This window comes from Brachyhypopomus gauderio, chromosome 15, assembly GCF_052324685.1.
Source record: "Brachyhypopomus gauderio isolate BG-103 chromosome 15, BGAUD_0.2, whole genome shotgun sequence".
In the NCBI taxonomy this organism is placed as follows: domain Eukaryota; kingdom Metazoa; phylum Chordata; class Actinopteri; order Gymnotiformes; family Hypopomidae; genus Brachyhypopomus; species Brachyhypopomus gauderio.
The window spans coordinates 22,170,648-22,183,541 of record NC_135225.1 but is presented as its reverse complement, the minus strand read 5'-3'; the positions used below and the strand labels follow the sequence as shown (position 1 = coordinate 22,183,541).

Below are 12,894 nucleotides of genomic sequence, written 5' to 3'. Positions count from 1 at the left end.
CAAACTCCTGCCTTAACCTGCAGAAAGTGGAATGTAAAATCTGATAGCGCTATATGACATGACGCAGAAGTTTCAGTGGCGGTAGGTATTCTGTTCAATCTGGTTTCTGAATACCCACACACAACACAGTGGATAAGCTCTAAAAGTTATATATATATATATATTATATACATATACACTACCGTTCAAAAGTTTGGGGTCACCTAGACAATTTTGTGTTTTCCCTGAAATCTCATACTTTTATTTATCAAATGAGTTGCAAAATGAATAGAAATATAGTCCAGACATTGACAAGGTTGAAATAATGTTTTTTTTTTTATTTGAAATAATTTTCTACTTTAAACTTTGCTTTCGTCAAAGAATGCTCCCTTAGCAGCAATTACAGCATTGCAGACCTTTGGCATTCTAGCTGTTAATTTGCTGAGGTAATCTGGAGAAATTTCACCCCATGCTTCCAGAAGCCGCTCCCACAAGTTTGATTGGGTTGATGGGCACTTTTTTCGTACCATACAGTCAAGCTGCTCCCACAACAGCTCAATGGGGTTGAGATCTGGTGATTGCGCTGGCCACTCCATTACCGATAAAACACCAGCTGTCTGCTTCTTCTCTAAACAGTTTGTGCATAATTTGGAGGTGTGCTTTGGGTCATTGTCCTGTTGCAGGATGAAATTGGCTCCAATCAAGCGCTGTCCACAGAGTATGGCATGGTGTTGCAAAATGGAGTGATAGCCTTCCTTATTCAAAATCCCTTTTACCTTGTTCAAATCTCCCACTTTACCAGCTCCAAAGCAACCCCAGACCATCACATTACCTCCACCATGTTTGACAGATGGTGTCAGGCACTCTTCCAGCATCTTTTCAGTTGTTCTGCGTCTCACAAATGTTCGTCTGTGTGATCCAAACACCTCAAACTTTGATTCATCTGTCCATAACACTTTTTTCTAATCTTCCTCTGTCCAATGTCTGTGTTCTTTTGCCCATAATAATCTTTTTCTTTTATTAGCCAGATACGGCTTTTTCTTTGCCACTCTGCCCTGAAGCCAGCATCCCGGAGTCGCCTCTTCACTGTAGACGTTGACACTGGCGTTTTGCGGGTACTATTTAATGAAGCTGCCAGTTGAGGACCTGTGAGGCGTCGATTTCTCAAACTGGAGACTCTAATGTACTTGTCTTCTTGTTCAGTTGTGCAGCGGGGCCTGTCTGTGCTCTCCTCTGAAGGGAGTAGTACACACCATTGTAGGAAATCTTCAGTTTCTTGGCAATGTCTCGCATGGAATAGACTTAATTTCTCAGAACAAGAATAGTTTCAACTCGAGTTTCAATTGAAAGTTGTTTTTTTCTGGCCATTTTGTGAGTTTAATCGAACCAACAATTGTAATGCTCCAGATTCTCAACTAGCTCAAAGGAAGGTCAGTTTTATAGCTTATCTAATCAGCAAAACTGTTTTCAGCTGTGCTAACCTACTTGCACAAGGGTTTTCAAGGGTTTTCTAAAGATCCAATAGCCTCCTTACAGAGTTAGCAAACACAATGTACCATTAGAACACTGGAGTGATTGTTGTTGGAAATGGGTCTCCATACATCTATGTAGATATTGCATTAAAAACCAGATGTGTACAGCTAGAACAGTCATTTACCACATTAATAATGTATAGTGTATTTTTGATGCATTTAATGTTAGCCAAATTGAGGAAAAAAAAAAAAAAAAAACAGCTTTTCTTTCAAAAATAAGAACATTTCTAAGTGACCCCAAACTTTTGAACGGTAGTGTATATATATATATCAGTATTAAACCTGGGCCCGCTACCCCCCCGAAAAAAATGTTTTTCCTCTCCTAATAAACTGCAATAAAGAATAAAGAAAAAACCGAGACGACAGTATAGCTTTAGAAACGCAATAAACAATAACATTTGTACTAGATAACTTGTTAAGCAAAATAAGTTTCCAAACAAAATAAGGTTTCAGAGCTCCGTGGTTCTCGGAAGCGGAATATGTAAATGAGGACGTCAAAGGAATGAATCGAAACTAGCTAGCGGCGGTAGGCTAACGACAGCTAGCGTTGCCACAGCGGGCGGAAATTATCATACAGTTAAGCACGCCCACTAAGAGGGAAGATACGATTGGTCAATTTTACTGTCATTTGAAACTGGTATTGCACTGAATTATAACTGCCAGGCCCTCTGTAAACGAACAGCGGGCATCACAGTCCTGATAGGGGGACACACAGGCTCACAGGCTTCCACTTAACCCCTCACCTTCCAACACAGATTGAATAGACACGGTTGAATAATTTATTTGCTTATAATTTTGTAATTGTTTAGATGTCGATTGTAAAACTAAGTGGATAAAACAAAATTGGACAATTATATATATATATAATGAGAGGGCGTAGAGGGCCCTGACGGTTCCCCACTGATCTTATATATATATATATGTATATATATATTATTGCTGTCAATTCCAGGTGCAGCGATTAAAAGTCCTCACCAGGATTTTGCTCAGGCTTCCTAGATTGTGTTGATTCCACTAATTTTACCTGGATTGCTAATTAGAAAATCTAGCAAGCTTGATAAAAGTGAGGACTTTTAATCGCGGCACCCGGAATTGACAGCACTAATATATATATATATATATATATATATATATATATATATATATATATATATATATATATATATATATAAAATATGTGTATGTACATACACGCACACACACACCAGCCAAACCTTAAATTCTTTACATTAGAGAAACCTTAAAGAAGCAATGTGTTCATTAATGTGTTATAGCAGACGTGATTTATGTATTTTAACCATGTCATTGTCTTGAACTTCAGCTTAATGGAAAATGTTTTTGAGCACTATTAAAACAGGGAGCAGTAAAAGGCTTTGTTATCCATGTTTGAGAGCAGTGGTCTTGGTTGATTTACCAGAAAATAGCTATTACCAACTAGGGATAACTGGAATATTGAAATCTGCTGAGATTTAGTTTAACATTTACCACCACATAAACTCAGTTTAAATGTTTACATTTTAGAAGTTTACATTCTAATAAAAGTCAGCAAAACACTTTCTGCATGCATGTTATTACACTCTGGTTACCTGTGTGCTTCAAAAACTAGGTCTGCAAGGTACTACTATGGATGAGATTAATCAGACTACTAATAAAATTGTTGTCACAGAAGACCTGGCAACCAACTGCTATAATTAATGTAGTTTAGAACAAGCTTGTCAACGTTTCTACTGAGAGTATGACTCATTTTACAATTCTAGGTGAAATGTTGTCAGTAGCAGTCTGTTACTTCTCATCATTTAGAACTTTTCCATCTTCATACCGCAATTTTTTTGTCCTTCCAGTTAATAGTTTCTTGCAGGTCAAACACCTCTCTGGTGAGGGTATCTAACTTGAGATGAATGCTCTGGTTCTCCTACAATGGTATTGAGTCATGAAGGAATGAGGAGGAAGAGTAGAATCAGGAAAGGCAATGAGGAATCAAGAAAGTAAATGGTAATAAATGCAGGACAGGATACATTACCAAGAGAAAGGACCCAAGTAATAAGCATGACTGCATGGTGCGTAGCTGCTTCTAATATGTGGAAGGAAGGGAGTGAGGTAGAACAATCACCTCAATGAGTTCATCTCGCTGGCGGATGCCGTCCTTTAGCTCCTCCTGTTTATGTAGTAGGACCGCACATGTGTGCTTTTGCCTCTCTAATTCCTGTGAAACAAGAAAAATTATCACAATAGTTACAGATCTCAATCTGATAAAGAGCTTTAAACAAATGATTTGTTTTTCCTCATGGTAACTTCTACACAATACTCTCTGGTTATATCCAAAGCTTTATAGTAGTAGTCAGCTAAGTGGATCTTACAGTGATTCTTTATTATACTGTGATGTCTAAGAAAGCATCAGAAGGTTTCTATAAGCATTTTGCTTCTTTCTGTAATTCCTAAAAGCTTAAAATGCTACCACCGTGGGTGGCAAATGTTCCATCATTTAGGAAAACTCCTATAATTTTTTGCAGAGCTTATATACTGTGCCTTGCAAAGCTTTCACACCCCTTAAAAGTCATGAGATACATCTGGATTACAAATAACACTTGGACAATAAGAGCATCTTACAATAAATCTAAAGTACATTTTCAAAGTAAAAATTCATTATTCACATATCTAAAACAAATAAACATTTAGCAGGAGTTGGATATCTGTTGGAGTAAATGACTTCAACATTTGATCAGAAATGGCTGATCTTTGGCCATTTCTGGCAGATTGGCTCCATCTTGGTCAGGGTTCAGCTCAGTTTCCTGGCAGATTCCACAAGCGCTTTGATGTGTTTTTTTCTTCACTAATGGCTTCGTTACCCTTCCATACAATCCCATGGTATGGAGAGCTCTTTATATCACTTACTGGTTCACCTTAACAAGTCTGAACCACTGAACCGAAGCACCTTCAAAGTTATTACCGGTTTCTCTGTGGCTTTCTTCACAATTCCTCTTCTTGCCCTGGCATTGGGTTTTGAGACAGGCTTTGTCTAGACCAGGGATGTCAAAGTCAAATACACAGAGGGCCAAAAAACCAAATTTGCTACAAGCCGAGGGCCGGACTGGTTCAATGTTTATTAAAACATATTGAAATGATTGCACAGTGTATATTATTTAATGCCAGTAATTTCAAGTGAAAACATTTTTCAACAGGCAAACAGATAAAAACAAACTTGCTTCAAAGAAAAATCATATGTCCTGTACATTAAATGAATAAAGCAATATTTTGTTATGGCTCAGTCAGTAATTCTTGTCTTTGTGTTTCTGAGACGTTTGATAGTGCCTTCTTAGATTATATTCTTTCATAACAGCCAAACTTTCTCCACACAGAAGACACATAGGTTTACCTTTTACCTCCGTGAACATGTACTCTGCCTCCCACCTGGCTTGAAACCCCCTGTTCTCAGTGTCCACCTTACGTTTAGCAATTTTTGAGGAGGGCATAGCTGAACATTGATATCTGCTCTGTCTGCTGATGAAACTAGGTTTATACTTTTGCGAGTGACCGTAGTGCTCGACTCCGCCCACCTTGCGCGAACCTCCGCAAACGTTTATACTTTCCGCGTCACATTCTTTGCAGTGTTGTCCGAAATGGTATGTGGTAGTAAAAAGAAACACCCCTCAAAAACAGGAGAATGAACATTTACCTGACGAATTTTAATGTTGCTTTGTGTTTCAGGTTTGAAAAGTGCTGGAATTTAGGCTAAAGTACTTGAAAATGCTTGAAATTGTAACTACTTAGTTTCACATCAAATAGCTATCTGACTGAACAGTTCTCTTGTATGACGTTAACAAATACGAGCCTCTTGTAATTCCAGGACGAAACATGAGAGAAAGTGAAGACGTTAAGATTGGGCGTTTTGAAAATAAACCACCATTAAATAATGTGAATAAAAAAGCGAATTATTTCGAATCATTTCAACTATATGTATAAATTAGTGGTGGGACTTTAACGCAATAATTTCGATTAATTAATTACAGGAAAATTAACGCACTAAAAATATTAACGCATTTTAACGCATGAGACACTTTTGCACCGTGGAATGTTTCTCCGTGCACGAGAATGGGAAATTTAAATATAAGAAACTTCCAGATGGAAGTACAAACAAAAATAGTGTTATTTGCACTTTATGTAGGAAGGAGTTCGCTTATCACAGGAGCACTTCCACCCTTCGTTACCACCTCAACGCAAAACATGTTGGGGCTAATGCGCAGGTCAGTAATGATCACTTAGCTGCTAAATGTATTCCTAGTACGATATGGTGAACAAACGTCCGTATTTCCCGGGACATGTCCGTATTTCACATCCTGTCCCGGTCGTCGCGGGTTTTTTTTTAAGTGAGGAAATGTCCTGGGGTGAGTTTCCCAAAACGTTCTTAGCGCTAAGTACTTCGTAACCTCGTTCATACGTACGAGGTTAAGATGTACTTAGCGCTAAGAATGTTTTGGGAAACCCACCCCTGGTTTTTAAATTACCTTCATTGGACCATTAAGACTGGATTAAACTTTCGCGAGTGACCGCAGCGCGCGACTCCGCACGCGTTTATACATGACGCTTCATATTATTTGCATTGTTGTTCGCTCTCTGTGGTCGAAGATAAAGGCTTACAAGAAGCGCTGCACATCCAAACCTTTCGAAAAAATAATGCGCAATTTCCAAGTTTCGGCAGAAAAAAATGCGAATTAAGCCTTGTTTCCATTCATTACAGTTGTGCGAATAAACTTTAGATCACGTGAGAGGACGCCAAAACAATAGTGGTTTTACGTCCATCTGGCAGTTACGCATTTTTGCACGTTGAGGTTTTGAAACATTTTTTTCTTTTTCTTTTCTATACATGGAGAAGTTAAATTCAATTTTTGCTCTCTCCAGAACTGTTTTTGCATGCATTTGCCATCTTTACATCGCGATCATGTACAGAACCACATGATTTGAGGCATGATACGTCATCGTTTATGCGAAAAACCCTTTTCCATCCAGTTTTTTCGAATTTTGGCGATGCGATAGTCTAACTTTTCCGAAGAAAATCCAGCAGCTGTATGATGAGGAAAGGGAAGTATAACAGGTTATTGTGAAGAGCGCCACAAATGTGGCTCTGACTGGGGATCACTGGACCTCTGTTAGCAACAAGAATGATCTTGGTGTGACAGCTCATATTATAGATGATGAATCTATAGATGATGAAGATCCAGTCATTTGCTTTGAGCATGCAGAAGACCACTTCTAGGCACTATGGAGATCCCTGTGGCAGAGGCCTGGGAAATTAAAGAAAAATATACCATCTAAAATGGAATTAAAAAACATCTTCTGATTTACTTCAATTCTTCCAATATCCTGAGCAAAACTTCCAAAATTAAACAACATTTTTGGTCAGAATTTCCAGTGTTCTGAACTGTTTTCTGCACTCATCTATTGGTCTATGTAGTAGACTGGTGGAAAAATAAACAAGATGTTGAAGTTTATGATTATGTTCATTGATTTATTCATCATTCAAACTTAAATTAATATTTCTCATGTTAAATACTGAAATGCGATTAAAATGCGATTAATTTCGATTAATTAATTACAAAGCTTCCAATTAATTCGATTAATTTTTTTGATCGCGTCCCACCCCTAGTATAAATATTTACCTTAATTAAGTTTAACTGGTGCGCGCAGTTACAAAATTCGAGAGGTGCACGACCTTGCGAATAGACAGCGTGCGACGCCCTCGCGCACGGGCGGAGCCAGTGCAATTACTGTCTTCGCCGCGCAGACCCTCGCCGCTTGTGCGCGCTGCAGTGACTTCGCGGGCTACCGTTGCATTGTGGGGAATGTAGTGTTTGTGCGTGCAAAACACCATCGGGCGGCTGTGGCCTGCGGGCCGGTTCTAATAGTAATTAAATATCATCCAGGGGGCCATAGATAATCAATTCGCGGGCCGGACCTGGCCCGCGGGCCTTGACTTTGACATATGTGGTCTAAGCCTACATCATGTATATTCGACCCAGTTCCAAACCTTCTATTCAAAGACCTACTCCCAGCTATTGCAGGGCCCTTACTTAATATGATTAACAGTTCCCTTAACCTAGGATATGTGCCCAAACAATTAAAATGCGCCGTAATTAGACCCTTGATTAAAAAACAGAATCTCGATCCGGAGATTCTAGCCAACTATACACCAATTTCTAATCTCCCATTTATCTCTAAAATTCTAGAAAAAGCAGTTTACAATCAGTTAAACCATTATCTCCAATCAAATAGTATCCATAAAAAGTTCCAATCAGGATTTAGACCGAACCACAGCACTGAAACAGCTTTACTCAGGGTAGTGAATGATTTACTAATATCGTCCAATAATGGGCTCATCTCGTTCCTTATACTGTTAGATCTTAGCGCAGCTTTTGATACCTAGATTTTGAGAGCCTAGATTTAATCCCAACGCTGGGTATCGATGTAGATAATATAAGTATACTCCCGCAAACTGTAGCAATCTCTGATCACTATTTAGTCCAATTCGAGCTTCATCTTAACATAAATACCCGCTCGTCTCCTCGGCAGTGTATAAAGCGCTTGATAAATTCATCAACAGCAACACAGTTTATTGTAACCCTCCCAGACTTAACTGCTTTAGCCCACTCACCATCCGATCCAGGAGAGTTAGATAGTCTAACCGACTGCGTAGAGAATACCTACAGATCAACTCTAGATACAGTAGCTCCACTCAAATATAAAAAGGCTAGATCCAAAAAGCTCGCCACGTGGTACACTGACCAAACTAGAAACTTAAAACAAATAGCACGTAAATTAGAGCGGAAATGGCGATATACTAAGTTGGAAGTATTCCACTGTGCCTGGAAGGATAGCATTGTTGAATACAAACGGGCACTCACTAAAGCACGCTCAGCAGATATAGGCATAATTGCTGGGCAACAGCTTTTTCTATGATCTTAGATATAAATGTGTTTGAAATGGGTCTATAATTAGATAGCACAGTTGGATCAAGATTTGGTTTCTTGATCAGAGGTTTAATAACTGCTAATTTACATGATTTGGGCATGTGACCTATTGTAATAGATGAGTTAACTATAGTTAGAAGAGGTTCAGTTACAGCTGGTAATACCTCTTAATAACTTTGAGGGAACCGAGTCTAGTGTGCAGGTAGTACAATTTAAGGAAGAAATTATTTTCTCTAATTCTGATTGTGGGAGTGGATGAAAAGCATCAAGTTTTTCTCCCAGTATGCAATTTAAATCAGTATCAACCAAACCAGATGACACACCAGTTGTATTGCTAATAAAAGGTTTTATATTTTGTCTAATATTTTCTATTTTATTATCAAAGAAATCTATAAATACATTACTAGTGAGGTTTACTGGAATCTGAGGTTCTGAGCCTGCTTAGTTTAGAAATAGTATTGAAAAGAAATCTAGGATTGTTTTTATTTTTCTCTATCAGTGAGGCTAAGTATGCATAGGAATCACATATTTGAAAAGTTCCAATCCAGTTTTAGGCCCCATCACAGTACTGAAACAGCATTAGTCAAGTTAACAAATGATCTCCTCCTTGCTTCAGATCAAGGCTATGTATCACTGTTAGTGCTTCTTGATCTTAATGCAGCTTTCGACACAATTGATCATAGGATCTTGCTAAAGCGGTTAGAATGCTGGGTTGGAGTCTCAGGCACAGCCCTTTCATGGTTTTACTCTTATTTAACAAATCGCTATCCGTTTGTAGAGCTCAATAATATTCCATCCAAACATACAAAAGTTAAATATGGGGTCCCACAAGGCTCCATTTTAGGACCACTATTATTTACATTATATATGCTACCATTGGCACCCAACTTTACATATCAGCCAAACCGGATGACAAACTCAGTTTAGGAAAAATTGAGGCCTGTGTAAGAGATATTAAATGCTGGATGTCTCTAAACTTCCTCCAACTTAATGAGGACAAAACAGAAGTTCTCCTCCTGGGCCCTAAGGCCTCAAGACAGAAAATTCCAGATCTAATGCTTAATTTTGCAGACTACCCCATAGGCTTGTCACGATACTAAGAATTACAACTTCGATACGATACTTAAAAAAAATATTGAAATTCGATACCAAAGTCAGATACGGTGCTAATTTCCGTTTTAAAGCCTTTTTATTTTTTTATAAACAAACAAATGAATGTTGCTTTGTGTTTGAAAATGCTTGAAATTGTAACTTCATTTCACAACAAATATCTGTCTGACTGAACAGTTCTTTTGTGTTAACAAATACGAGCATCTTGTAATTCCAGGATGAAACATGAGAGAACGTGAAGACGTTACGATTGGGCGTTTTGAAAATAAACAACCATTAAATAATGTGATAAAAGCGAATAATTTCGAGTATATGTATAAATATTTAACTTATCCCAACAAACATGCGGCGTCAGAAAGACGTTAAAATTAAGTCTGTATCACGTCAGTCAGTCCAGACCCATTTTTGCATGTCTGGTGGACGTTCAAAACTGGTTCAAAATCTGACAGTGTGACTAGGACAACCTTTTAACTTAACATGAACGTCTATGATGAGTTTTCTATCTGAACGTCTGACTAGGACCTTTATTGGATGTCAGGACGTGCAAAAACTGCAACTGAACGGCAGTAATAGACGTTTAAAAAAGACGTCGCTAAAACTTTCGTTCTCGCTTTTCAGTGGACGTCTTTTGAACGTCTGACAAAGTGTCTTTGCTCGTGCTGGGAAATATTGAAATGGACCTTGAAAGTGACATACAAGTGTTTGAATTCCACAAGGTGTATGAACCCTGCAAACATGACTTTGTTCATCGCGCTGAAGCGCGGCGCACGCGAGGTCGTGCACCTCTCGAATTTTGTAACTTCGCGCGCGCCACGCCTCAGAGCAATGAACAGTCATGTTTGCAGGGTTCAATTCAAGCGCTTGTACCAATATTTCCCAGCACGTTAAACTTAATTAAGTTAAATATTTATACATATACTCGAAATGATTCGAAATATTGCGCTTTTAATCACATTATTTAATGGTTGTTTATTTTCAAAACGCTCAATCTTAACGTCTTCACGTTCTCTCATGTTTCATCCTGGAATTACAAGAGGCTCGTATTTGTTAATGTAATACAAGAAAACTGTTCAGTCAGACAGATATTTGTTGTGAAACGAAGTAGTTACAATTTCAACATTTTCAAGTACTTTAGCCTAAATTGCAGCACTTTTCAAACCTGAAACACAAAGCAGCATTAAAATTCGTCAGGTAAGTATTCATTCCCCTGTTTTGAGGGGTGTTTCTTTTATACTACCACATATAGTTTCGGACAACACTGCAAAGTGGAAAGTATAAAGCCTCCACCGCTCGCGGAGGTTCGCGCGGAGTCGAGCGCTATGGTCACTCAACCAGGCTTTAGCGCCCTTCGTTGAAATGTTCCAAAAGCACCGCTTGCAAACTGGCTTGTTCATGTCCTTCGGTTTTCTATCTGTATCTGCTTCGAATCCAACAGCACTGTGTTTGCTTTAGCTGCCATTCTAGCATTACAAACTGTCCTGTGCATTACGGCAGCTTGGGTGGGTCAAACGAAAGCGCATTTTATGTAAAAAGAATCGATACTTAAGGGAAACGAGTATTGTACCGTTTCAGAATGTTCAGTATCGATACATATCGATATATCAATTTTTTTGACAACACTACTACCCCATTACACCTGGCACAGTAGCCAAAAACCATTTGATAAATACATAGATAATACTACTAGGATAGCTTTTCTACATCTCCGCAACATTGCCAAGTTAAGAAATGCATCATCACGGGATGATGCAGAAAAATTGATGCACGCCTTTGTTAGCTCCAGATTAGATTACTGTAACTCACTACTGTCAGGATGTTCAAATAGGAATCTAAATAAACTTCAAATAGTTCAAAATGCAGCAGCCAGGGTTCTGACCAGAACTAGAAAATTTCAGCATATCAGTCCAATACCTTATGAACCCCCACGTCCACTAAGATCACAGGGTGCTGGTCTTTTATTAGTTCCAAAAATTAACAAGGTAACAGCAGGGGGAAGAGCCTTTTCTTGTAAGGCCCCCCAGCTTTAGAATAATCTTCCTAAATGTGTCCAGGACTCTGACACAGTCACAATCTTTAAGTCTAGGTTGAAAACCCACTTATTTAGTTTAGCGTTTGATAATTAATACCCCCCCTTAGATAAAGGTACAGATCCAGGGGTTCATAGGTGAAGGGATTTATGGTAGACTGTGGCGCTGGTGCTGTCATCGCTCGTGGTCACTCAAGTTGTTGACAGTGCAGTGGATGGATGCCATTGTCTCAGAATGCCCCCAAGTCTATGTTACCTAATGGGTCTGCCTTTTTTTAGCTAGGCTTTAATAATTAAACTTAATGCCGGAGTTGCTGCCACACTCCAGAAATGTTTATAATTTCACCTGTCCTATATATGTCCTCATACAGAGCTAATTTTCCCTGTTTTATTTTTTCCACATGGCTGCCCGCCTGCTTGAGGAATAATGAGATGAGGAGAGACAAGCGATCCATCCTGGGCCGGCCACCTCCTAACTGGATGCCTACACCAAGATGGACATTACTACATCTTTTTGCTTTTCTATATTTCCTTCTGTCTAAATTGTTGTTGTTGTCATGGAGACCGGTGTTGACCAGAGGAGGATGGGTTCCCCCCCTGAGTCTTGGTTCCTCTCAAGGTTTCTTCCTCATGCAAAAAAAAAAACCAGGGAGTTTGTCCTTGCCACTGTCGCCCTTAGCTTGCTCACTGGGGGCTAGGACTCGGCACTTGTAAAGCTGCTTTGTGACAACAACTGTTGTAAAAAGCGCTGTATAAATAAAATTTGATTGATTGATTCTGTAGACCACAACATTTTGCTGGATCGACTAGAAAACACGGTAGGTATTAAAGGACTAGAAAACACGGTAGGTATTAAAGGAGTTGCACTCTCCTGGTTTAGATCATATCTGACCGACCGCTTCCAATGTGTAAGTGTTAATAATAAAACATCTAAATCTTTGCAGGTTAAATATGGTATCCCACAAGGGACAGTCCTAGGACCACTTCTATTTACACTTTACATGTTACCCTTAGGCGAGACTATGCATTAGCACGACATCAGTTTCCACTCCTACGCAGACGACACCCAACTATATTTATCGGCTAAACCCGGTAATTTAGGTGTAAACAGTAAAATCGAGAAGTGTGTAGAAGAGATAAAACATTGGATGGCGTGTAACTTTCTAGCACTAAATCCAGATAAATCAGAGCTAATAATAGTTGGGTCTAGGGCAGCGAGAGACAAGATACGTAATGTAGCATTGAATCTACATTCCTTTACTATAACCCTCAGCGCAGCGGTAAA

General features: G+C 38.9%; 1 protein-coding gene across 14 annotated transcripts in view; it reads right to left on the bottom strand.

Annotated features, from left to right (window-relative positions):
* The window catches only part of lrrfip2 (leucine rich repeat (in FLII) interacting protein 2), a 69,563-nt gene that overhangs the window by 9,093 nt on the left and 47,576 nt on the right, over nt 1–12,894 (bottom strand). For 7 of the 14 annotated variants that reach the window (XM_076974999.1, XM_076975001.1, XM_076975000.1 and 4 more), the window contains 2 exons: nt 3,622–3,714; nt 3,331–3,423 (listed from right to left, as the gene is read on the bottom strand). In XM_076974999.1, the coding sequence (XP_076831114.1) occupies nt 3,331–3,423; nt 3,622–3,714 (186 nt within the window). The remainder of the gene's footprint in view (nt 1–3,330; nt 3,424–3,621; nt 3,715–12,894) is intronic. The other 7 variants (XM_076975002.1, XM_076975006.1, XM_076975005.1 and 4 more) reach the window with 1 other exon arrangement.